Source organism: Ipomoea nil, unplaced genomic scaffold (genome assembly GCF_001879475.1).
Source record: "Ipomoea nil cultivar Tokyo-kokei standard unplaced genomic scaffold, Asagao_1.1 scaffold1096, whole genome shotgun sequence".
Classification (NCBI taxonomy): Eukaryota; Viridiplantae; Streptophyta; class Magnoliopsida; order Solanales; family Convolvulaceae; genus Ipomoea; species Ipomoea nil.
Window position 1 is genome coordinate 962,150 of NW_017617524.1, and position 26,566 is coordinate 988,715.

Genomic DNA, 26,566 nt, shown 5'->3' on the forward strand with positions numbered 1-26,566 from the left:
TCAATCGACAAAATCGCATTCTTCGTGATTGTTTTAAGCTATATAATGACTTTTGTAGTTTTATGCTGAACATATTTCTATTTGTATTTCCTTTACATAAAGGATTTTGAATTCCCTCGGGTACTTTCATATATATGTTAGCGTCTAGTGACCCATATAAATATGCAGTCACAACATCCATTAACTGCATTTCTAGATTCATTTTTACTGTCAACGATATTAGATAACGGAACGATGTGCTATCTAAGACAGGAGAGTTAGTTTGTTCAAAATCTATTCCGCCTCTTTGTGAGAACCCTTGAGCTACAAGTCTCGCTTTATATCTAACCACCCCATTATGTTCGCTCCTCTTTTGTACAAATACCCATTTGGATCCTACTGGGATCACGCCGTTAGGGGTAAGTACATGAGGACTAAACACTTTTCTTTTATTTAGCGAGTTGAGCTCAGCCTCAATTGCTTCTTTCCATTTCAACCAATCAAAGCGCTTCGGGTACTCTACTATAGTTTTTGGTTCTGGATCCATATTATTGAAAGAAATGTGAAGAGCAATTGTAAAGGTAAATTGGTCATTGACGATTGTTACATTTCTATTATAATTTTCTCCTGTTTCGCTAAAGTTTATGGCAGATTCTATATTTACTTCAACAAAGTCTTTCTCATTTGCTATTATATCTTGGTGAAGGTGTTCTGTATCCCCAGTGTTAGATTTATTTGTAGCACGTGCATTAACACTGGGTTTTTCGTCTTTAGGACGATTTTGGAGTAACTGTGATTGTTTATTGTTTTTAGTTTTCTGCGGATTTAAATCTTTTGTACCAATTGGTCTTCCAGTCTTCTGGCATTGGGTAATATCAGTGTTAGTATTTGGTCCTTTGGGAACAATTATTCTTGATGGAGCATTTTCTGCAGGAATATAAAACTTAGTTACTCCTTTATAGTTAGTAAACGCATCTGGTAGATTATTTGCTAGTTTTTGAAAATTAATTATTTTCTGAACTTCAAGTTCAGTTTGATTAGTACATGGGTCAAGATATTTAAGATCTTTTACATCCCATAAAATTTCATGGCATTTTTTCAAACCTGGGATTTTCTCTCCCCCTAATGCTGGGAAATGATCTTCATAAAAAATGTAGTCAGGAAACCGTGCAGTAAACTGATCTGCTGTCATGGACTCGAGGTATTTAATGACAGATGGAGATTCATACCCAACGTAAATACCTAACCGACGCTGCGGTCCCATCGAAGTACGATGTGGAGGTGGTATAGGTACGTAAACCGCACAGCCAAAGACACGCAAATGAGAAATGTCTGGCTGATTACCACATATAAGTTGTAGAGGGGAATACTCATGATATGCAGTTGGCTGGAGTTGCATTAGATTTGCAGCATGCAACACTGCTTGTCCCCCACAAGTGACTGGTAGACTGGACCGTTGTAGTAATGGTCTAGCTATTAGCATAATTCTTTTGATAAGGGATTCATCTAAACTTCATGCTTATCAAAATTAATTCTAGGTGTGGACGTATGGTACAAGATGTTCCACCTTAATCTCCATGGCCATACACTAATCGTTAAAAGCTGACGAGGTAAATTCACCTGCATTATTATCCATTCTTACGTTCTTAATATGATAATCGGGGAATTGGGCATTCAACCTAATGATTTGTCTTATGAATTGTGCGAATGCCATATTTTGAGTGGAAAGTAGGCACACATGTGTCCATTGGGTGGAAGCATCAATAAGGACCATGAAATATCGAAATGGTCCGGAGGAAGGATGAATTGGTCCACAAATATCACACCCTGTAACCTCTGCAGGAAGACAGGTGACTCAAAACCAATCGTAGGACGCGAGGGACGAATAATAAGTTTTCCCTTTGAACAGGAAACACAAGTGTAACCTTTTCTAGAAAGAATGTTTGTCCTAAGAAGGTTATGTCCAGTCGAATTTGAAAGTATCCGGCCTATCAAAGTTTGCCCAAGGTGACCTAAGCGGTCATGCCATAGACCGAAAGAATGTGTATCTTTAAATTTCACCACAAGTGCAACGCAGGAAATTTGGGGCCTGATATAAGAATAATACAGACCTGAAGAAAAGGAAGGAAGTTCTTCGATTTCATTTTTCGAATTATTGACCATTTTGGTTATTACAAGGAATTTAATATTGTTTTTAGTTTTAGTTTCTATGTGGAAACCATTTGACCGAATATCCTTGAAATTAAGCAAAGTTCTTTTCGATTGAGGGTATAGGAGTGCATTGTCGATAGCTAATGTTGTACCGTTAGGAAGAATAAGTGAAGCTCTACCAGAGCCCACAATAGGAATTTTATCATTTGCTATGGTTGAGAGGTTTCCTTTGTGTTCTTTGATTTGTAACAGCTTGATAGTTATGAAATGATTTGTAATAGCTGTCAAATCTAGATTATATATATCGTTGTAATCCTGTACAGAAGGTGATGCTGAAATAAGATATATTTTTCTCTGTTCTTTATTTTCTTCTCCCTATTCTTACGGTTCTTCGCAAGCTAAAGGCCTGCAAACAAATATGCAACACAATAATTTTAATATTTTTAAGTGTTAAAATTTCTCTACTCCTACCAAAATATCACAACTTGAAAAGACCAATTGCAAAAACTGGCAATATAGATAGTTGTCAAAGAAAAGTGAATATGTAATTATTAAAAAATCTTGTATTTTAACATTGATAGATTAATCAAATTTAGTTCCAAATTAACATGGACTGCAATGAGTACTATAGTACGTGCAAGCAATCTGTTTGTCATAGTAAATATTGTAACTAGAGTAATAACCAAATTAAAGAACCATAAGGACAACAACTAATGCTTATCAAAATTATCTTTCCTACGCTTTTTGTTTCCAAATATAACCAATTGGACTATACGCATGATTATGGATCGTCGTCCATAAATACACAAATGTAAAGATAAAAATTCATTAAAAAGAACTAAGATAATGAGATGTTAATGTAATTGAATCACTGAGGCACTAGCCCGTAAAGAAGTTCAATCCATTATGCAATTCTAATTATACAAGATACATAAACTTATATAATAAGTCAATACAAATAAACAATTATAACACACACACACACACACATATATATGTATATATAAATATATATATATATATATATTCATATGACACTTTAATGATGTAAAAATAATTTTGTTCGGTAAAAAAATAATAGTATAAATTGTACCATTATAGAAATACAGACAAAAATTATTAATACCATAGTTGTTAATAATGTTGTTATTTCATATATTATTTCTATATTATTATTTATGTGGTGCTAGTTGTTTGACTTAGACTAGCCTATTAGTTAGGAGAGGTTTACGTTTCCTAAACCTCTTTAGTATTGTAACATCTATCTGTTTCAACTGAATTTGAACTCCTCTTCTCATCTGGTATCAGTTCAGCCTTAGGTTAGATCCTCCTACTTTTTCTCCCACCACCCCGAAATATCGACAAAATCATTGGAAAGAACCATCACCACCACCGCCCCACCTCCGGCCACCACCTCGAATCCTCTATCCTCGGCACATCATTTTGTGTCGATCAAATTAATGTCCCAAAACTTCCTATTTTGGCGTACGCAACTGGTCCCATTTCTACGGGGTCAGGAACTGCTAGGTTTCGTCGACGGCGAAACTCCTTGTCCACCGGCCACCGTCGACGGCTCTCCTTCCGGCGATACCACTTCCGGCGTGGATTCCGTTGTTCCAGTGCCGAATCCAGAGTACAAAGCATGGGTGAAGAAGGATCAGTCCATCTTTTCGCTTCTCGTTTCATCCATGTCCGACGAGGTGCTCCATCTCGCAAGTGATCGCAGACTCTTTCTCGGTCATGACTATGATCCGATAGAGTAGCAGACAAATGCTCCATAGTAGCACAGAAGCGGAGAAGTGGCTTGGTCAGAACAATATAAAATGAAGCTAATGTTCATCATTCATCATCAGTTTTCTCCAGCGCAATTCCAGAGGTAGAAACCGGATAGTCTTTGTCCGGGCAGAAATTCAGGTTCAGTGGCGGTTGTTTCTGGTTTTTGACGGTGGATTAGTCTGTTTGACAGGTTCAATTCGGCGCAAGCTGCGTGAATTAATTCTAACAGATCCCAGCGCAGCAAGCTTTCGGCGGAGGATATGCATGCTAGTCCTGGTGTCATTGATGCTAGTATGTGTTGTTTGTCCCTTTCTATTGAGGATTGGCAACTCGTGTTGCCAATCATGTTGATATTGGATTGATGTCCATTTTTGTTGTTGAGTATCGTTTCATGTCCTTCATTAAAACCCCTAGATTGAATCCCTTGATGTGATCCCATGTGTATGATTATTCCTTGATTATGCTATTGTTGAGCTTATCCGTTGTTGTACACAATTTGTGTGGAATCTAGGTGTTGGTATCTCTAGATTCCGTGTGTATTGACTCTTGTTGGGATGATGGATTGATGTGATGAGATGATTGAGCTGGTAAAGTGGACAGTGTGAGGACTTATGTGTGAATTGATCCAGTAATGGGTTTAAAGCTCCGGATTGCCATTTAGATACTTATGACTTGTGGGCAACATGGGAAACTCATTCCAGTTGCCAGAGATGGTAGCTAACCCGTTGAGCTTGGAATCTCAATAGGGGGTGTATACACTTAAAGTTGCTAGTTCTATTTCCATTGGGTTGCGGTCCTTGTCATTGCGATGACACTATGCATATGATCCGAGTCGTTGTGATGACTACGTGATACATGTTTGTTGATGATTTGGAGCCCTCCACACTGATCCACTATGAATCGAGTCGTGGTGCTGACTCCACGGTATATGACTTGGTGTGATGGTGTCCTACGTGGACTTGGAACTCGTTATGGTGTGAATCTGGCCTTCCATTGCTTAAGAGCATGTCTATTGTGAATCCTTCGTTGTGTGTCGCATGTTGTACCTTGTTGTTGAGCTTGTTGCTTGTAGTTCTATTGTCTTTTTGAGTATGCTGGTCTTTGACCTTTGTTGTGAGTGATTGATGAGTCTATTGATGTTTCCTCTGTCGACTTTAAAACGATATATACGGTATTCCTATTTTCAAACACTTTTGATTATATCTATGTATATTATGATACTTAACGCGTGTTGGTGGGTTGCCAGCATGATTCGCTGACCGGGTGTTATCCCTTATCTTTTACAGGTTGAGTAGCTTTAGAGAGCGCGCTAGTGGCCTGTAGATAGATTATATCTCTTTCTTTAATAGTTGTTGAGGCCTGTGGGTCTAAGTAGTTGATTTGTTAGAGTGCCTTAGTTGTAGTATATGCCTGTGCACTTGTGTTTGATATAGGTGTGACATAGCACCTCCGTGTTTAGACGTTGCTTCCGTTGCTTAATGATTAATGTTTAGCTTTATGTCTCTTGTTTAAGCTTTTAAAGTTTTGGTAAAAATCGGGGGTGTTACATGTTAGATTTCATTGAGTAGTGATAAGTGCCAAAGACACTCATATTTAAGGGTTTTCAAGGGGGTGTTTTCCTCTTACAGCAATGTCGACCAGTGCACTTGCGAGGACATTAATCACCGCCGCTCTGGGTTCCAGCACGCGCACTAGGTGCTTTATCTGCTAGGGCAGTTTCAATCGTTGTGCCAAGGAAACTTGTCTCCGGCAGATTACATCGGCCAGGCGCAGATTACATCATAATGACTTAAATCATTTCTAATAATGCAAATGTATAATTAAAATATTGAGTCATACTCTAAATAATCAAAAGCAGATTGATTAAACAAAAAAAAAAAAAAAAAAAAAAAACGTAACCTAGATTTGTTTTAAAGAAATGCAAGAAAATTATTTACAAAGTTCCTTATTTATAATCTTTGATGCTCTACTTTGAAATCCAAGATTTACAATGTTCTTGAGCTTGGAAATGGAAAGGAACAACCAATCTATACCTATCTAAGCTATTCTAAAGTTAACCTTATCTATGAAGTGAAAGAGAAATGAAAGGTGAGTTTTTGGGGTGGAAAGAGTTCATTTAAAACAAGGGAGAAAGAGTATTTTAAAATGTTGCAGAGGCTGGGCACGGGTGCGGGCAAGGGTGTGCCCAGACCCTTGCCCAGCAAGACAATGAATATTGTCCTGGCCACGGGTGCAGGCAAGGGCGTGCCCAGACCCGTGGCCACAAGACAGTGCTCACTGTCTACTAGCCATGGGTGTGGCAGCACCCGTGGCAAGTCGAGGAGGCCTCTAAGATCTTCGGTAATGCTTCGATGCCCTCCAAGATCTTTGGTAATGCTTCGATGCCCTCCTCGGCCGCGGGTTTCGCTTTGGTCCATCCCAAAACTCCAAAAATCATTGCTTTAGTCCTCCAATTGTACTTCTCGTGCTAAGGTGACTCCAAAAGCTTGATCAAATACTTCATTAAATGCCTCAAAACATCGTTTCTTTGTCAAATCACCTAACACACACAATAATTCCATAAGTGACCAAAATAACTCCATAATATAATGAGTAACAAGCAAAAAATACCAAAATATGCAAGGAAAAAGTATTAGGTTTAGACATTCATCATTTAACCCAGTACGACTCATTCTAGCCGACTGCCTCCATTCTGAGCCATCTGAGCAGTGTCTGTGACAACCAAAAATTTAATTTTATAAATCCAATTTTAAGAAATTCCAAAATAGTCATTTTCACTCTATTAAAAAAAATTTTGCGATAAATTGGTGTTTGAATAAATTATTTTGAGTACTTTTTAAATTAATTCAACACCAAAACTGAGAAACCAATCTGAGTGAGACCGAGAGAAATCTGAACCAAGTGTTTGTTTGGAAATCATTTTTGGAAAAATACATTTTGACCCCTAAACTATTTAAAATCACCTTTCTAGACTTTGGTCCATGAAGCTTGGTAGACCACAACCCTCTAACCCCTTTGTCTGATCTTTGCTAGAAACAAGCCAAATTACCACTTTGCCCTCAACCAATCATTAATGATCAACCTAGGGTTTTGGACCCTATAAAAGCCTCACTATTCCATTGTTGATTCCCTGATCTCTTTCTTTGCCTCTCCAAAAAATTGTCTGACTAGAATGTGTTGTTTGATCAATGAGATTTGGAGTATATTTGATGGTAGAAATATATAGAGTCTGATATGTTGCAAACCGAGCATGATATTGTATTCTTGAGAAATTCTATGATATATATATGGAGTTGAAGCATGTTGTATAGCATTTTTGCATTTCAAGTATAACATGTTTTAAAAGTGCATAAGTGGCCAACGTGAGCCTAAGTATTACTTTCAAAATTCATGAGCATGTGGTATATCATTATTTTGATGCAATGAGAAGTTGTTGAGATATGAAATGCATGAGTGTAAGAGCGCCATACCACTTTCCACTATGTGTCTGTGTCGCCTCTCCGCAGAACCGTTGTGTTCCGGGGTATGGGGAGGTGACATAAAGTGTGAAATCCCCATACTATTGAATGTTGGAACCAACCTGGTGTATTCACATCCATTATCTGAAAAGATAGAGATTATCATGTGGCCAAAATAATTTTCGACCATGGACTTAAACTGCACAAACACTTTATGGACATCAGACTTGAGTTTTAATGGATACAACCAGACATACTTTGTGTAGTGGTCTATAAAACTAACATAATACTTAAAAGCATCAACAGAGACCATTGACGAACTCCAAACATCTGTATATATAAGTTCTAACGGCTTAGATCTGGTCATAGAGTTAAACGAAAATGGCAATTTATGAGTTTTATTTACGTGACACGAAGTACATGAAAACATCTCGAGTGCACGACGATCAAAGTGCATATTATTACTCTTGAGAATGGAAGCCGGAACTCTGTGGCTGGGATGACCATACTGATGATGCAACTTAGAAACTGAGGTTGTGGTATTAACTTGACACTTCTGAGCTGGAATGCTATAAACGTCATTCACGACCGGACCGCGAACTAGCGGTGTGCCCGACACAACCAGGGAGCTAGTTAAACAGAACCAAAAGACTAGGTAAACAATAACAACTATTAACTAAGTCTCAATATCTGTTTCGTCCAGTTCACGCCGCCGGAAGGAGATGAAGACCGGTGATGATCTCAGCCACCGCCACTGCTCGTCGTCGACGTCCATCATCACTCGGTCGCTGGAAAAACACAAACAAGCTCCACTGCCGTCAGATCTGCTGCTACTCGCTTCTCGTCACCTCTGTGCACTGCTTCGCCGGAGCTAGAGAAGGAGTGGTCACCGGCTTCCCTTGTTGACTGTCCGAACTTCCACCAGTCGCCACCCCTGCTTCCGATGTAGAGAGCGAAGGAAGAGAGACCAGAGACGAGAGAGAGAGAGAGCTAGAGCTGCTGCTTCTTTCTTCTTCTTTTTCTTTGGCGAGAGAGAGAGAGAGAGTGAGCTAAGAGGGAGAGAAGGGGGCTTCTGGCTTCTGCTTCTATACGTCGAGAGTGAGCGACTATGGGGGGGGGGTTGGTGTGATGTTGTTGCTGCTGTTAGAGATGAGAAGAAGCAGAGAAGGGCGACGAGAGAGAGATGAGGATGGAGGGTTGTTTGGTTCATGTTGCTGCTGTCTATGGTGATAAGAAACAGAGAAGAGGGAGACGAGAGACAAGGGGTGTTTGGTTGCTGACCTCCTCATCCTAACATAAACATAAACATATATATATATATATATATATATATATATATATATATATATATATATATATATATATATATATATATATACTAGTATTTTTTATGCGCGATGCGCAAAAAATAGGTGCCCAATATTAATACATTATATAAAAAATTTAAATTTATTTAGATTTTAGATATTTAAATTATTTTAAATAATAATAATATAATAATGTAAATCATTTTTATAAATTTGATATTTATATTTATGAAATAATTAACATATAACTCAAATATTTAATGTGTATATATTATTACTAATGAAGAAGATAAGAAAATATATGGTGGATGCATGTGCATGGTAACAATAGTGGAAAAGATAACGGAAGTTATAACGGTAGGGGTATGTTTGTCCAAAATATTTTAATGTACAACCTTTATAGCATAATGTACAAAGAAACTTAACAGAAAAAACGGACATAAATCAGGGGTATAACATTCATTCACACTTATTATGTTTTTAGATATATAGGCTCCGGATCCCATGAGGCCACTTAAATGGATGAGATCATGAGGCCTCATCTCATCCATTAAATCATTACATATCAAAGGGTGAGATTGAATGAGATTTATTATCCATTTAAGGTAGTAGTCTATGCATAAGGGTGAATAAGTAATTGTAATATTGGAGCTATTTATGGTGAGGAATAAATTAGAATATATTCCATCTGAATGGTAATAATGTAATATGATTAAATATATATTTACGGTAATATATGTTATTAATTTTGTGGCGAGAGCTGTAGTAAAACAATCATTTAGCACACCCGAAGGGAAGGCGTTCTATTTTCTGGCGACGGTGATGGCGGATACGGTTACAGGTTTGTGCAACCGAACTAGATTTGATTTGGAGAATGTTCTTACGTATGTGCAGTTATTATGTTGAGTGAGTGCGTTTGTACGAAATGGTGTGTGCGGTTGATGGCATGTGTTTAGAGAGTGCATGCGGATGGCGTTTGTTGAATTAGCATTAAGTAAAATAGGTACTATGTGCAATTCACTTTTAATACGAGTGCAAGTTATGTGCGAGTTATATGTATCACGCGTGTGCAACTTATTATACTGTCTGTGCAAGATGTATGGTATGTTGTGTTTAGCGTTCTCAAGATAATTTATTTGCGTGTGCACGTTTTTGTTTTAGCCTGTGCAAGTTACTATTTTAGCGTGTGCAAGTTATTGTTTAAGCATGTGCAAGTTACTGTAGAGCCTGTGCATTTTATTTTTAATGACAGTGCAAGAGTGCAAGATATGTGCAAATGTATAGACATAATTTTATTATTAAACCACACGAAGAGTCATGAGTTAGTTGATGAAATGATGTTGTGTGATTTAATATGTAAGCGAATACGAATCATATGTTACAGGTGTGTGCGGTGCAGAGCCCAGTGGTGAAAAAGAACCAGAAAAGGATTGCAGTATGGATATTAGCCCTGGGGGTACGAAATATTGGTTTACGAAATGCGACCCAGGCTTGAAACCATATGAAGGACAACATTTTAACACAATGGAAGATGGATATCAATTCTATAAGAAGTATGTCGCAATAACTGGATTTGAATAACTCCCCTAACCCAATTTGATTCACGGGTTTCCGTTGGCATGCATTTAACCGCTTTAGGTGCGAAACCAGATGCTTTGGCGATGCGCGAGTGTTCAGAGATGGGAATACAGCCACACCATCACCACCGGACCCCACTTGCGTCCCACTCAAGGGCGGCTGAACTTGAGCTGGGATGGGCACCACAACGGGGGCAACTGGTGGAGACCCAACATGCACACCATCCAAAACCGGTTGTACCTGAGCAGGGGTAGACACCTCCGCAGGAGGAACTGGTGGAGCTGCTTGGGCAGTAGGAAAACCCACACCAGGAGGTGCTGCAAACAACTCCGAATTGTTCTCTACAAGGAAGACAACCAAACTAGATAAATTTAAAGCCATAAAAAATAGTAGATGAAACAAACTCACCACCAATGTAATTCACACGTGCCATAACAACGAACTACACACAAAAAATACAAAAGAACAACCCTAGACGAACTATTGCACATAGTTCGTAATGTATACTCTTGAACGAAAAACCATTTAGAAAAATAAAACAAGAAAATGCCATTGACAAATAAAATAGTTAGATAGAAGACCGAACTATTACAAAATAAACAAAATTGATTAAGACGCACACACCATAACCTTGTAGTGCACACAGCTCAAATACTTGATATAAAAAAAAAAAAAACAAAAACAAAAACAAAACCAATGACCAAAATGAAAATGAAATAAAAAAGGTATTTATAACGAAAACGAACTTATAACGCACATAAGAAAATTACAACACGTCCTTTGCAAACAAGTGTATGAATTATTTCCCATACCCTACAGTTGAATACAAAGTTGCACCCACCACAAATAGCAAATGCACACAGAAATTGAATTTGCACACGCTCAAACCCTATTACGCAACCACCACCCTCCGCCTCAAATGGCGAACAAACACACCACCCCCGACTAAAATAAATTATTCTTCTTAAAAAAAAATACGCGAACAAAATCACCAACCACCCATCACCACCATAAGAAAACATAGACGGATTCATACAATAGCAAATTCAAACACACGCAGTACATATGTCACGTAATGCTAAATTAAATACTACAATTCAACGTAATGCAACCGCATATCACCACACCCGCACACACCGAAATATCCATTTTCACTTCAGGGAAGCCATACTTTCACTGCACCGTGAGAAAAAACATGACCATTTCACAGCGGCCAGTGGAGTTGCACACATAATAACAACGCAAAACTAAGGCCAGTGGATTTACACACACCATCAAATGCTCGGACTTAAGAATAGACTCCAATGCAAAACTATTTCGAAAACACATATATGAAGCCGAACGCACGAATAGACCAAATGCACGAAAAAAGAACCCCAAAACATTAAAATAATAGCTACAATTAAAGCAACAACTCACACCTCCATTGTCGTACCCCCACCACCCCATCGAAAATCACCACGGCGACACCACCCACATCCCCCTCCCCCCATTAACCGGCTAAATACAAGGACATGCAAATACCTTAGAGCCCAGCCAACGCCATTACCCAGCAAAAAAACAAAACAAAACAAAAAAAAAAAAAAAAGAAGAAAGCCCAGCACAATACGGAATAAACCCCGGACAAATAAGAACAGGATGCACACGCTGAAATCCTATAACGCACCCACCGCTTACTAAACATTACGGCAATCACACACCACCCGCTAAACATAAAGTCCTTAAAAAAGCAACAAAATAAAAATAATGCGTAGAAACCATTACCCAGGCATCCAAAACACAAAAAACTTAGAACCCTAACATCCCGCTACAATCCACCCACCCAAACATACCAGAACTACCGCTCCATCCGTCTCGCCGCCAGAAACATGCAACACCAGCACAAACCCACATACACGAAGGAAAAAAAAAAAAAAGCGCGGCTACTGGAATACCTGGATCGTAATCGGAAGACCTACTCCTCAAACGCTTGGACCGACGATTGGTAGAACCGGCCATCACGATAGAACGGCATAGAGAAAGATGAGCAGGGTTGGCGCTAGCCTAAAGAGACCGGACGGAGAATACACGCGACGCGGAGGAGATCGCAAGAACCGAAGAGACCACCGGAGAATACCCACAAAAGCCAACTACAAAGAAGTCGAATAGTCTGCAATTAAAGTTGCAAGAAAATAACACCCGATTTTTAACCATAATTAAATTGCACAAGCCCATAAAATTAGGTAAATAATTACTACTACCTATTAAAGATACAATGAAAAAGACAATAATGACCCTACATCTACAAATAATCAGCGCACAAAGCAAGAAATCTCATTAAATCTGGGACGTCCAAATATGCAAACAAACATACAAGATTGAGTCTCACCACCTCGCCTGACAAAGGTAACCTCACCGGATCCAAAAAGTAAAAGAATGGATCACAATATTGGGCTAGACATTTTAGAATTCAAGAAATAATTGTTGGGCTTAAGAATTGGACAAGAATAATTTACACTTGGCTCAAAATAATTTATCCCACACCGATTTTCTCGTAAAAATTTTTACGGAGTGAAAATTTGCTAATTTGGAATTTCTTAAAATTGGATTTTTAAAATAAAATTTTTAGTTGGCTCAAAAGACTAATGATCAACGACTTCCGCCATGACCGCCTCAATCGCTCTTTCTCCTCCTTCATCACCAGAATCACTGGATATTTCGACCTTTGTCTGTCTTGTCCATGGCATAATCATCTGAGGCCACCTCCTCTTCCGGTGGTGGGGCAGTTTCTTTTCTCGTCCAGGTTTGGCATGGGGTGGCCACTAGGGTTATCCACTGGGTGAAATCCAGCGACGCTAACCCTGCTCCCGTTGGGGTGTCTTGCATTAATTCTTCCAAGGTGTTGACCTTAGCAACTCCAGGTGATCTCTCCCTCGCTTCGTCTTCTTGGTAGATCGTTCAAGCAAATCTTGATCCTCCAGTGACCGATCGGTCACCGCCGGCGAGGACATCTCAGGGCGCGAGTCCGCCATCTTAACTCTTAGTTACTAGTTCATTCCACATTGGCTGCATTAAGGGCATGCATGTTTAGTTCAGAACTAATCGTTTAGTCATAATCAAATTTAAAATACAAATATAATTTTAACTAAATTGTTATCTAAATTAAATTTAACTAATATATTGATTAGTAATTACCATACCGCTTAGATTTTACCTTCTTCCATGCATTTATTAGTTGAGACTTGAGAGCTATAATTTTTTTTTAAGTAGCAATCAGTTATGTTTCTTTCAAGATCGACATTATATTTTTAAGTCAAGCGTAGAAAAAAAAAATTGTAAACGGTTTGAAGTCTTCTTACGCAGGCTTGATCTTTTCAAACTAGTAGACTAGATGAACTCAAATCCTATTCATTTGAATTTAACATATTAATTACATGTTATGTAACACCCTGTAAATCTAAATGCTAATTGGGATTAATTAAGGAATTAATCCTAGCCTTCCTTGGTAACTTCTTCCTAAAATCCTGAAATTTCATAGTCGAAGGACTAGAAATTGACGAGTCTTCTTGGTGTACCTTGTGCCTTGTGTGTTGTACCTCAATCTCTTATTCATCCAAACCTTAGTAAGGGTAACTTGGTCTTTTCACTAGTGAGAGGTGCTCATGTTTCCCTAGCAAGACCTCTTGTCTTCATTCCATGCTAGCCAAAGTTCTAAAAACCCTTTAACCTCTCTCTAAAAGAATCCTAGCTTTCTCTCCGAGTAAAAAAGGGAACTTCCAAGCTTTGCATAGTCTTCCACCAAGATTCCAACTTTCCAACACTAAAAGGCTAGGAATGGTAAGATCTATCCTTCCCTACCTTTTCCTTACAAGATTCCCCCATCTTTTCTCTAAATATTTCTTCTACCTTGTGGGTTTTGGGGGTGTGTAGAAGATCTAGTGGTGGGTGAAGTGCTAGGTTGATCTAGAGGAGCTTTGGTCTTGCTTTGAGGTTGAAGAAGGTGTTCTTGGTCTACAAGAGGTAACCCATGCTACACAAAACCTATTTTCACTTGATAATAATGATTATTGGCTTCTATGTGACATTCTTGATGTGTTTGAGTGATTGATGCATGATCTTGTGATAATGCAATTTTAGAGCTTGTATTTAGGGTTCTTAAATGCTTTTATTTGAGCTATTCATAGGTTCAAGTCATATCTTTGTTGTGTGGAAGATTTGGGGTCATTTGGACTTGAACTTGGCCTTGTAGAAGAAAAACAGTAAATGCTGAATTTTGGGTGTAGGACGTACCCCGCGGGTGGAACCACGGGTGGGGGCCTACCCGTGGCTCCACCCGCGGGGAACATGTTTGGTGACTGCGGGGAATTGTTCCCCGTGGTCCTTTCCTTTTTGGTACTTGATGTTTTGGCCTCCCGTTGTTGAATTGTTGAGCTTTTGTGAGTCTTATTGATGTTCCGTATGTCTAGAACGATGTTTTAGGAATCCATGGTAGGATTTGGTGTCTTGAATCGTGCTAACGGTCCAACCTTGTCACTACAAGAAAAATCATGAATTGCGACGGACTGTAATCCGTTGTCGATTTGCGACGGTTTTTGTAACTGAACGTGTTTCGTCATGATTTTGCGTCGGAAATGTTAACGGAATTCAATTCCATAGTGATTTTTGGCGCAAAATGAGAAAAAATATAGAAAATTTTGGCGCCCACATTTTGGCGACAGATTTTGCGACGGAACTAAGTTCTGTCACCACAATGGCGATGGAAAAGGCAACGACTGATGGTTCTGTCGCGGTTTTGCGACAGAATTGGCAACGAGAATAAATTCCGTTGTGGTATTTTGTCGCAAAGTGGAAAATATTCCCATTAATCTTTGCACCAAGGAATTGACGACGAAGGCTGACGACGAAAATTGCGACCGGTATTTTTTCCGTCGCGGAAATATTTAAAATTTGAATTAAAGTTATTTTCGCTACATAATGAGACAACAGACTTGATTCCGTCGCCAATATGGTAACACATTGGCGATAGAAAATGCGACGCCCAACATTTCCGTCGCGCTACGGCGATGAAATCAACAACGAAAATTAATTCTGTTGCGATGTTTGGCGCAAAGATAAATTTGACGTTTGAGGTTGGTGACGGAACTTGCGACGATCGTTCTTTCCATCACTAAAATATTTAATTTTTTAAGTAAAATTTATTTTCGCTACAAAATGAGACGACATAATCGATTCCGTCGCCAATATGTTAGCACATTGGCGATAAAAAATGCAATGCCCCACATATCCATCGCGCTACGACGATGGAACTAGCAACGAAAATTAATTTTGTTGCGATGTTTGGTGCAAAGATAGATTTGACGTTTGAGGTCTGCGATGGAACTTGCGATGATCGTTATTTTCGTCACTAAAATATTTAATTTTTTTAGTAAAGTTTATTTTGACAACAGAATGAGACAATAGAATCGACTCCGTCACAAATATGTTTGGTGGAAAGATAGATTTCACATTTGAGTATGGCGACGGAACGTGCGACGATCTCTTTCCATCGCGAGAATATATAATTTTTTTAAGTAAAATTTATAAGTTTTTAATGATCAAATTTTGCACTAGGTTTGGTATTATAAGTAGAAAATTTTCAAAATCTAATGTAAAATTAAAATTGCATATGAATTCATATGCTATAACTAAATTGCATAGCTTTTTTAATCACTTCATCATCCATCCTATTTTACTTATCTTATTTTCATTTTTCGTTAGTCCTGAAATAGTGTTTTCTTTCTAAAATTGAACTTAACTATAATTTTACATTTCTCAATTTACCTACTGACTTGTTCAAATTTATAGGCAATTAATGAGGTAAGTACAATTATACTTTGTACAAATGACACCTACTTCTATGGGGCATAATTGGAAAGGTAGAAACACTAGTTTCGTTGCAATAAAAATCGTGCAAAAAGCAAATGTGACAAGGAATTAGGGAAATATGTAGTATTTCACAATATCAATAAATATATTATAATACAATAAATTTCACTTTTAACAAAAATTAAGTTAAATTTTATTGTTTAATCAATATTGAATTATAAATTTAATTTAATATAAAAATTGTTAAGACATCATTTTTTTTTATCAATTATAACTATTTACAACAATATTCATCTTTAGTATTACTTTTACTAGAAGTTTAAAATACTCATTTTGATTACATATAAAAATAATTATTTTTATTTTATATTTAAAACTTTACTAAACATTTGCCTATTTTAACTTCGTGTCTGATATATATATATATATATATATATATATATATATATATATATATATATATATATATATATATATATATATATATATATATATATATATATATACACATATATATATATGTATATATATATATACATACATATATATATATATATATATATATATATATATATATATATATATATATATACATATATATATATATATATATATATATATATATATATATATATATATGTATATATATATATACATATATATATATATATATATATGTATGTATATATATATATACATATATATATATGTGTATATATATATATATATATATATATATATATATATATATATATATATATATATATTAATTTTTAAAATAATTATAACTATGATTTTAACATTGAATACTAATGTTGGATATTACTAATTATTACTATTATTTCTACATCTTTTCTATGCGTGATGCGCAAAAGTAAATGTCCAACATTAGTATTCAATGTTAAAATCATAGTTATAATTATTTTAATATATATATATATATATATATATATATATGTATATATATATATATATATATATATATATATATATGTATATATATATATATATATATATATATATATATATATATATATATATATATATATATATATATATATATATATATATATATATATATATATATATATATAATATCATAAAATTTGTAGTTGTAGAATTCATATTATATATTTAAAAGTATAGTTGATAATTTGGTTAATAATTATGGTATAATTAATAATTGTTAACGTACAAATTTATACGGAGTATATGATAAATGATTAAATATAATTATGGTATAATTTAATGTATATTGACCAAAGTTTAATAGTGTAAGATAATTTTGTCCGTTAAAAATGATGATATAATATTTATAGTGTAGATGTACAACTCAATAAGTATAGAAATGCAGAGACTACAAACCTTCAATCACACCTATATGAATTGATAGAAATATTGAGTGTGGGGTACCAACCTTCACTCACTGCACTTAGTGTGTGTGTGTGTGTGTGTGTGTATATATATATATATATATATATATATATATATATATATATATATATATATTTATAGACACACACACTAACTATACACTTAATTGATATGTTAATTTAGATAACCAGTATTTTATAATCAAACTATCGATAACTAAAATTTTAAAAAATCTTTAATCATTGACCGAATTGAAATATTATTAATTTACCAAAACAAAATAATAATAATAACATATAACTTAAAATAAAAAACTTAATTAAAAAAGGTAATATTATATTTCACAATCCAAATCAAACATCTAACAGGGCGTTTGGTTGGAGGGGGGGAATTATGTGGGAAAGGAATTGTAATTCCATGTGAGTTGAATTACTGAGAATAAAGTGGGAATTTAAATTCCAGTGTTTGGTTGACAGGAATAGAATTACTGGGAATTTCAATTCCAATGTTTGGTATACATGGGAATTGAAAGGGAATAAGTAGTATAAAGTCAAAAATGTCCATTATTGTTGTTAGACATTAATTTTAGGTTAAAAAAGGAAGGGATAATTTTGACTCATCACTATCTTTTTTTCCCAGGAATTAAAATACCAGGGGGGACATGGGATTTTAATTCCATGAAAATGGGGGAATTGCAATTCCATGGAATTACAATTCCCTCCAACCAAACTACGGAATTTAATGGTCTTTGGAATTATGTGGGAATTAAGTGGGAAGAGAATTTAAAATCCCTCCAACCAAACACCTGTAAGTGGATAATCCAAGATTCTGTGAACCAAACGGCTCCTCCAAATTCTAAATTACAACTACGGCTCTGTTTGGCAAACCTAGCTGAAAAGCTATAAGCTAGGAGCTGATAGCTGAAAAGGAGCTGAAAGCTGAAAAGCTATAAGCTCGGAGCTGAAAATTGAAGAGCTGTTAAGCTAGATCTTATGATTGAAAGTGTTTGGTAAAATTAGCTTTTTGATAAGCTGATAAATGTAAAAAGACTAAAAAGGACATCTTCATAAAATTTAAATTAGTTTGTTTACATATTAAAATTTAACATTTCGTCTTCAAAAAAAAAAGTAAACATTTTTTTAAAATAAAACTATTAGCATGATCATGATCGTCTAGCATCCATAATGAAGTAGCAATATTGTCATTGGTTGAAGCCATATTGCTAATTTAATAATAATAATAATAATAATAATAATAATAATAATAATAATAATAATAAGCTAAAGATGAAGGGATTGACGTGAAGCCATATTGCTAATTTAAAAATAATAATAATAATAATAATAATAATAATAATAATAATAATAATAATAATAATAATAATAATAATAATAATAATAAGCTAAAGATGAAGGGATTGACGTGAAAGTTGGGATAGGTGAAGAAAAAGAGTTTTAATTCATAAGGTTAAAATATGTCATTACTTTAAAATAATAAGGGTAAAGATGGAAAAAAAGTTAGGAAGCTAGTAGCTTATTTTGAAACGCTACCTAAAGTAGCGTTCCAAAATAAGCTCTTATTTTAAGCTATGAGCTTATTTTAGGAACATTACCAAACAGAGCTTATAGCTTATTAGTAGCTTAAAATAAACTATAAGCTCCTAGTATCGTTGCCAAACAGAGCCTACGTAATATCTAAATTCTAAATTTCCATAGCCGCTCTTCCAAATTCTAAATTTCCACAGCTGTGATGCCGATTCCCTCCAAATTCTAAATTCTAAATTCTAAATTTCCACAGATGCCGCCCAATCTTCGCCGCCTCCTTCTCAGAGTAACTCCCCTTGTCGCCGCCCTCATTCTCTCCACCGTCTTCGTCCTTTTCCTTACCAACCTGGGATCCCTTCTGGTAACCTCATTGCTTGAGAGCGTCGCCATTGTTTGCGCCCATTAAGCTTTCTGCGTCCCCAAATATTTCTACTTCGACGAGCAACAGGCTCAGGCTCCGACGCCATGGATATCATCTCCTTGTTGACTGGTGTTGCCACAAATGCTGCCGCCGCTCCGGCCACTGCGGCTCAGGTTTGATATGGAATTCGCGAATTCAATGCCGGGTTTTTTTTGGGGTAAATTTTAAGGCTGTCTTGTAAATTTGTGAAATTATTATTCTTATTTGTAGGTAGTAAAGGAAAATGACATCAAAATCAAATGATGATACCATTCGTAATTCAGATTTGTGATTCTTTTAATTTAGGTGTAAATGTATCTTTTTGGTGATGAACCCTTTGCAATTCTCCACTTTTTGTTGGGATATACAAAAAAAAAAAAGTATTTTTTGGCTTTTTGCGGCTGCGACTCTGCAACACTCATTTGAGAGTTGAGACTTCGACTGGCGAGTGGCTACGTGCATCAAAGCCAGCAGCGACATCAACTTCTGGTAAGGCGGTTACCAACCGGCAGGTATGTCTTGATTGTCTTCTAGTTTAGTAATGGACAATGGTTTAGTTGTATTAAGGAGTCTGTTCTGTTCTTCTAATTTTCACATTTGTGATTTAAATTAGAGGATTTTTTTTTAATTCGTTGGTTGGAAGAAATTGAATGTGTTTGCTAAATATACACAAAAGAAATAAAATGGTAAAATTAACTTTATAATTAATCATCTGAGAATGATATGGATGATATTGGCATATTTTGAGGGAACGCGTATGTACCTGCACTGTGTAATTCTTCTTGTGAATGTGAGTTTTGATGGATTAATTTTATGCAGATGTGATTTTCCTATTGAGAATTAATTTCAGTAAAAATGTGGGAATTTCTTTTTGCAACATTTGTGTTTACTAAATCTTAATTATGTTTTGTTTTTTGTTTTTTTTTTTTTAGCCAAATGAAGTATTGTCAAGTTTGTTTTTATGTTTTGCCCTTTCTTCAGGTGGCCGATTTCCTACTTGCCTGATTCTAAATCAGCAATCTAAATCCATTTGTTAGTAGATTTAGGAAAATACTATGGATGTGTTTGGTTCATGGGTTTACACACTAGAAATGTGAATAAAAATAATAGTTAGTGATTGGTGTACAACTTTTTAAAACACAACCATGAAATTTGATTTTACTTCAATTAAAAACCACATTTCTTTAAAAAACGAGTATCATTCTATCTTATTGGTAATTTGATATGGCTATCTTCTCTACAATGATAAAGAGAAGAGATGTTTAATTACATACCTGTGTTGTTGTAGTGTTGCTATAAGTGTTGATAATGTCTGTTAATTTATTACACAATTGAGGCAGGTCTAATTCATGAATACAGTTAATCAGAAATAAGATGGGGACTAATACTTTTACAGTCATAATCATGTAAAGTTCAAAAGAGATTGCAAGGATAATTGGAATTTTTTAGTCCAATAAAAGCCTGTAACTAGAGCAACTATAAGTGCATATCAATAAAGAGCAGCTATAACTTATAACTTAATGTTTAAATTATAAGTGATTATGTTTGGATTGTTTGAATTATGCGTTATTGTGTTTTTTTTTTTGTCAGAATAAGTTGCATTGCAACTGGATGTATTAACACAAAATGGAGATGAAGTAGATGAGAGTTGATTGTACTATGGTGCAATTGGCGGATATAATAAGAAAAGAAGAGTTTATGGGCTTGGCTCATATGGTACCTTTATTCGTGGTTCAAAAAATGCTAACACATCAGATAATATAACATCAACCTCGTGCCTTCAGACAATGCTAATTCTACAAAGATGCAAGATGAGATTGAGAATTTGAAGGCTTCTATGGTTTTTATACAACAAAGATTAGGTGCTCTTGATAGTGAGAAAGCTGGTGTATCATCATCACAACTGAATTCAACTTGATATTGATTTTTTTTTTATGGATTACTATATTGATGTTTAGATATGAACTTGGTATTAAGTATAACATTTAAATTTTTGAACTACAAAGTAGTATCGCTTTTATATTACAAATTATATTGTATTTTAGTTTGCATATTAACATTTTAAATACAAATATTAGAGTTTTAACAAAATAATCAAAATTAAAAAATAGTAAAATAATAATAATTTACCAGCATCGCGATAAATATGATTTTAGCGATGGAATATTCATTGTCATTATAGCGACGAAATTGGTGACGGAAAGATTTTTGTTGCCCAAAACGCGATGGAATCACGACAGTTATTAGTTCCGTTATTTTTGTATGACAAAATTTTGTGACGGAAAACAAACTTTGCGACCAAATATCTAGCGATGGAATCACTACGGAAATTTGTTCCGTCGTTTTCTTACGACGAAATTTTGCAACGGAAGAAAAAATATGCAACGGAAAGGTTAGTGATGGAATCACGACAATAATTATTTCTGTCGTTATATTTCACGACAGAAATATGCAACGGAATATGAGTTTTACAACGGAATATTTTTCAAGCGAAGGCGACAGAAAGAAACATTTCCGTTGCCAAAATCGCGACGGGATGACTTCCGTCGCCTACTTCGCGACGGACAATTCCGTCACCATTTTCCGTCGCCACCGCTTGCGACGGATTATTTCCTTCACGAAATGAAATACGACAAGCCTTGACACCACGGAATGGATTCCGTCGCGAAAATGTAAAATTCCGTCGCAAAACGCGATTTGCGACGGAATTTCACAGTTTCGCGACAGAATTCTTTCGTCGCAAACCGCGATTTTTCTTGTAGTGTGTGATTCGTTGGTCTAATATGAGTCTTGAAGGTTCGTTGGAACCATTTTGGTTTACCCGTTTGATATGCATGCTAGTCCTGGTGTCATTGATGCTAGTATGTGTTATTTGTCCCTTTCTATTGTGGATTGGCAACTTGTGTTGCCAATCATGTTGATATTGGATTGAGGTCCATTGTTGTTGTTAAGTATCGTTTCATGTCCTTCATTGAAACCCCTAGATTGAATCCATTGATGTGATCCTGTGTGTATGATTATTCCTTGATTAAGCTATTGTTGAGCTTATCCGTTGTTGTACACAATTTGTGTAGAATCTAGGTGTTGTTGTATCTCTAGATTCCGTGTGTATTGACTCTTGTTGGGATGATGGATTGATGTGATGAGATGATTGAGGTGGTAAAGTGGACAATGTGGGGACTTATTTGTGAATTGATCCGGTAGTGGGTTTAAAGCTCCGGATTGCCATTTGGATACTTATGGCTTGTGGGCAACATGGGAAACTCATTCCAGTTGCCAGAGATGGTAGCTAACCCGTTGAGCTTGGAATCTCAATAGGGGGTGTATACACTTAAAGTTGCTACCTGTGTTTCCATTGGGCTGCAGTCCTTGTCATTGCGATGACACTATGCATGTGATCCGGGTCGTTGCGATGACTACGTGATACATGTTTGTTGATGATTTGGAGCCCTCCACACTGATCCTCTATGAATCGAGTCATGGTGCTGACTCCATGGTATATGACTTGGTGTGATGGTGTCCTACGTGGACTTGGAACTGGTTATGGTGTGAATCTGGTCTTCCATTACTTAAGAGCATGGCTATTGTGAATCCTTCGTTGTGTGTCGCATGTTGTACCTTGTTGTTGAGCTTGTTGCTTGTGGTTCTATTGTCTTGTTGAGTATGCTGGTCTTTGACCTTTGTTGTGAGTGATTGATGAGTCTATTGATGTTTCCTCTCCCGACTTTAAAATGATATATACTGTATTCCCAGTTTCAAATGCTTTTGATTATATTTATGTATATTATGATACTTAACGCGTGTTGATGGGTCACTGGCATTATTCGCTAACCGGGTGTTATCCCTTATCTTTTATAGGTTGAGTAGCTTTGGAGAGCGCGCTAGTGACCTGTAGATAGATTAGAGATCTTCCTTTAATAGTTGTTGAGGTCTGTGAGCCTATGTAGTTGAATTGTTAGACTGCTTTAGTTGTAGTATCTGCCTGTGCACCTATGCGTGATATAGGTGTGGCACAACACCTCCGTGTTTAGACGTTGCTTCCGGTGCTTAATGATTAATGTTTAGCTTTATGTCTCATGTTTAAGCTTTTAAATTTTGGTAAAAATCGGGGGTGTTACTATTGGTATCAGAGCATATGTTTGAGCCTAGGATGTTAAGAGTTGGACCTAAAGAACCTAGATTGGAACCTAGGTTAGTGCTTTCAAGTGTAAGACCTTAAGAAGTTAAGCTTGAATCCTAAGTGTTTAAGTACCTAAGTCTTAGGAACCTTAGGACGCGCGGTGAGGTTGTGAGTTCTCTTATCTTCTTGTGCTTCCTGTGCTTTGTTCTTCTTTCTGTTGTGGGATCTTTTAAGTTAAGGCACCGGGTAAGGGTGCGGGCTTCTAGGTTTCCTCCCGTTTTCGTGCTGTTTCTGTAGAAGTCAATAATGGCACCATCGAGACGTCATGCAAGGACTTCAGAAGCAGCCACCAACGATCAGCTAGTTCAAAGCCTGCATCAGTTGACGCAGATCACCCAAACACTGAGCCACACCCTCCTCAACAACAGACACCCTCCTCAGAATGGGAATCGGGACGTAGTACGCCAAGTATCAAGTCTCCGTCCCCCGATCTTCGCCGGTGAAGAAGATCCTACAGTGCTAGAAGAGTGGATCCGGATGTTTGACAAGATCTTCCAAGTAGTGGTCTGCCCGGAGGATCGCCAAGTGGAGTTAGCTATGTTCTACCTTAGGCAAGAAGCGGACTTGTGGTGGATGCTTGAAAGGCCAGCTTGTAGACAAGATCCGGGGTTTAGTTGGGAAAACTTGGAGGATAAGCTACGTGAGCGGTTCTATCCTGCTCATGTCAAGGCGGAAAAGTACGAGGAGTTTCTCCACCTTAAGCAAGTACCCTTGTCGGTAATGGAGTACCGCAAGAAGTTTTTGGAGTTAGCCCGTTTCGCCTCAGTTTTGGTACCTACCGAGGAGAGCAAAGTTGAGAAGTTTGTGGCTGGACTCAACTTTGAGGCTAGGAAAGCCTTGACTGTGTCAAAGCCCAAGACTCTCAATGAGGCCTACCTTTGTGCAGTCGACCTCTACCGGGTGCAGCAAGTTCAGAAAGGAATTCAGGAGAGCCGTAAGAGGAGTTTTGAAACAACTGTTGCACCTGTGGTTATCAGTTTGTCAGTTACCGGTGCCGAACCATCTAGAAGCCTTCAAAGGAACGACTTTAAGAGTGGTAAGACTCCCCCGCCAATCCGGAACAACAAGGTTAAGGGAAAGCGCTCCGTTTGCAAGAAGTGTGGAAGTGGCCACCCTGACATGGACTGTCATGGAAAACTGGTAGAGTGCTTTGCTTGTGGTAAGAAAGGTCATCGGTCCTTTAAGTGCGTGCCTAAGAGGAAGACTTCAGCAAGCCCGAAACCAGCTGGTAGTGTGAGACCTTAGTCGGGAAGTAAGCTTCAAAGGGGAATCAACGACGGACGAAGTGGAAGAAGCAGCCATGACCCAGGTGCGAAACTGAGACCTCGGCGAGGCAAGATCCACAGTCGTGAGTTAGATGCAAGTTGAAACCGATGAAGTAAGTTCTTATACCCTTTTGTTACACCTCCCTTTGCCTTCGTGCCTTCCTTGCGTGTTAGCTAGTTTAAGAGTCAGTTTTGACCTTGGTTTTGACTCGAAGCTTCTTGGGTTTTCAAGAGATCTGGAGAAGTTTGGTATGGTACGAGTGTTCTTAGCTTGTCAAGCAGAAGAAACCGTTTGAAGTCAAAGAACCATTGACCCTCTTTAATCTTTTTCCTCCTCTAGACGAACCCAATCATCCTTTTTCCAAGTAATCATTTTTCTTCCGAACCTTGTTCTTGTTTTCTTTCCTAACCATCTTGTGTAAGGCGACCGTGACTTCAGCTTTTGAAGGAAATCTGGCAAGGTCTGAGAGTTAAGTCGCGTCAGAATCGAAGAAAAGAACCTTCAGTTCGACAAAAGTGTAGTGATCAAGCACCGAGCAGACGTTTTCGCCTGAAGTCGGAAATCCCTAACCCTCTTAAAGCTGTTTTCCTCTCTTCACCTTGACGGGCCAAAAGCCTTTTTATTGGAAAATCCTTCCTATCTTTTCGAAACTCGTTCTTGCTCCCTTCTTGAATTGACTCTGTACAAGGTAACAACCTCATTTTCCTAAGTTGTGACTTTGAAAATCTTGATTCCCTTTCTAATCAATGTTATCCTTGAACCTAAACCTAGAACTCTTCCGTTAGGAAATACTTATCTATCCTTTTAAACCTCGTTCTTGTATTCCTCGCTTCTAACGATCCAGTGCAAGGTGGCAACCTTATTTCCTAAGTTGCAACTTTGATGACTTTGATCCTATTCCTAAGTAATGTGATCCTCGAGTTTTGAACCTAAACCTTTCGCTCTAACCTTCTTCGTTGAACCAAGTCTCTTCTTGTGAGCCTTCTTTCCCCCGAGTTACCTTTCTCCTTTGTTTCCATTCCTGTTTTGGATCTTTCATTCGGACCGGAAGTTCTGAAGTCTTCGAGCATTGCTTTGTAGAGAGTTGTGGGTTGTGTGTTAATGCAAGTGTTAAGTTGGCAGCTTGCAACAAGTTAGCCCAAGAACTAGGGAGAAGGACATCCTGCTCGTGTTTGGGAGCTTGCAGTAGTAGCCTTTATCTGGAAATGGCGGATCAAGTTCAAGCAGATGCCGAGATCTAGTTTTGCAGTGTGAGAACCTTGCTTCCTTTGGTTGGAGAAATCAGCGGTGAACTGTTGACTTCTTTTCCAAGATTTTCTCCTTCTGTATTGACTTCCTCTTCTCCTTGATAATTGTCAATATCTTGGGAGAAACTAGGATTTGAGAGAATGGGCTGCTCAGACAATGGTCTGTCTTCTAGTGGGGATTGGAAGTTTGTAGTAGCTTTGACAGAGACATTTTGTACTGCTACTTCAATTAATTGTTCCCCCCCCCCCCCCAATTAATTCTCTATTCTCATTCAAAACTGTTTCTCTGACCTGTTCTCCAATCTCTTCTCTAATCTCATCTCCAACATCTGCTCCTATTTCTTCTCTGACCACGTCAACATCATCTCTGGCAGAGTTATTTACTTCCATTTTTGGACCATCAATATTGCTCAAAATTTGGTCATTATTTGTTTCAATATTTGTCTGTGTTTAATATTCTGA

General features: G+C 37.0%; 1 protein-coding gene across 1 annotated transcript; it reads left to right on the plus strand.

Moving 5' to 3' along the window:
* The first annotated feature begins 23,837 nt into the window (after nucleotides 1-23,837).
* On the plus strand, nucleotides 23,838-24,836 carry LOC109183038. The gene is made up of 2 exons (XM_019333254.1): nucleotides 23,838-24,121; nucleotides 24,176-24,836. The coding sequence occupies exons 1-2, from the start codon at nucleotides 23,838-23,840 to the stop codon at nucleotides 24,834-24,836; spliced, it is 945 nt and encodes a 314-aa protein (XP_019188799.1).
* Nucleotides 24,837-26,566: the final 1,730 nt, after the last annotated feature.

Bases quoted from the DNA above. Each gene is read 5' to 3' on its own strand.
- LOC109183038 (XM_019333254.1), top strand. From the start codon at position 23,838: ATGGCACCATCGAGACGTCATGCAAGGACTTCAGAAGCAGCCACCAAC. The intron at 24,122-24,175 runs GTTAGCTATGTT...GATGCTTGAAAG, and splicing joins CCGGAGGATCGCCAAGTGGA to GCCAGCTTGTAGACAAGATC.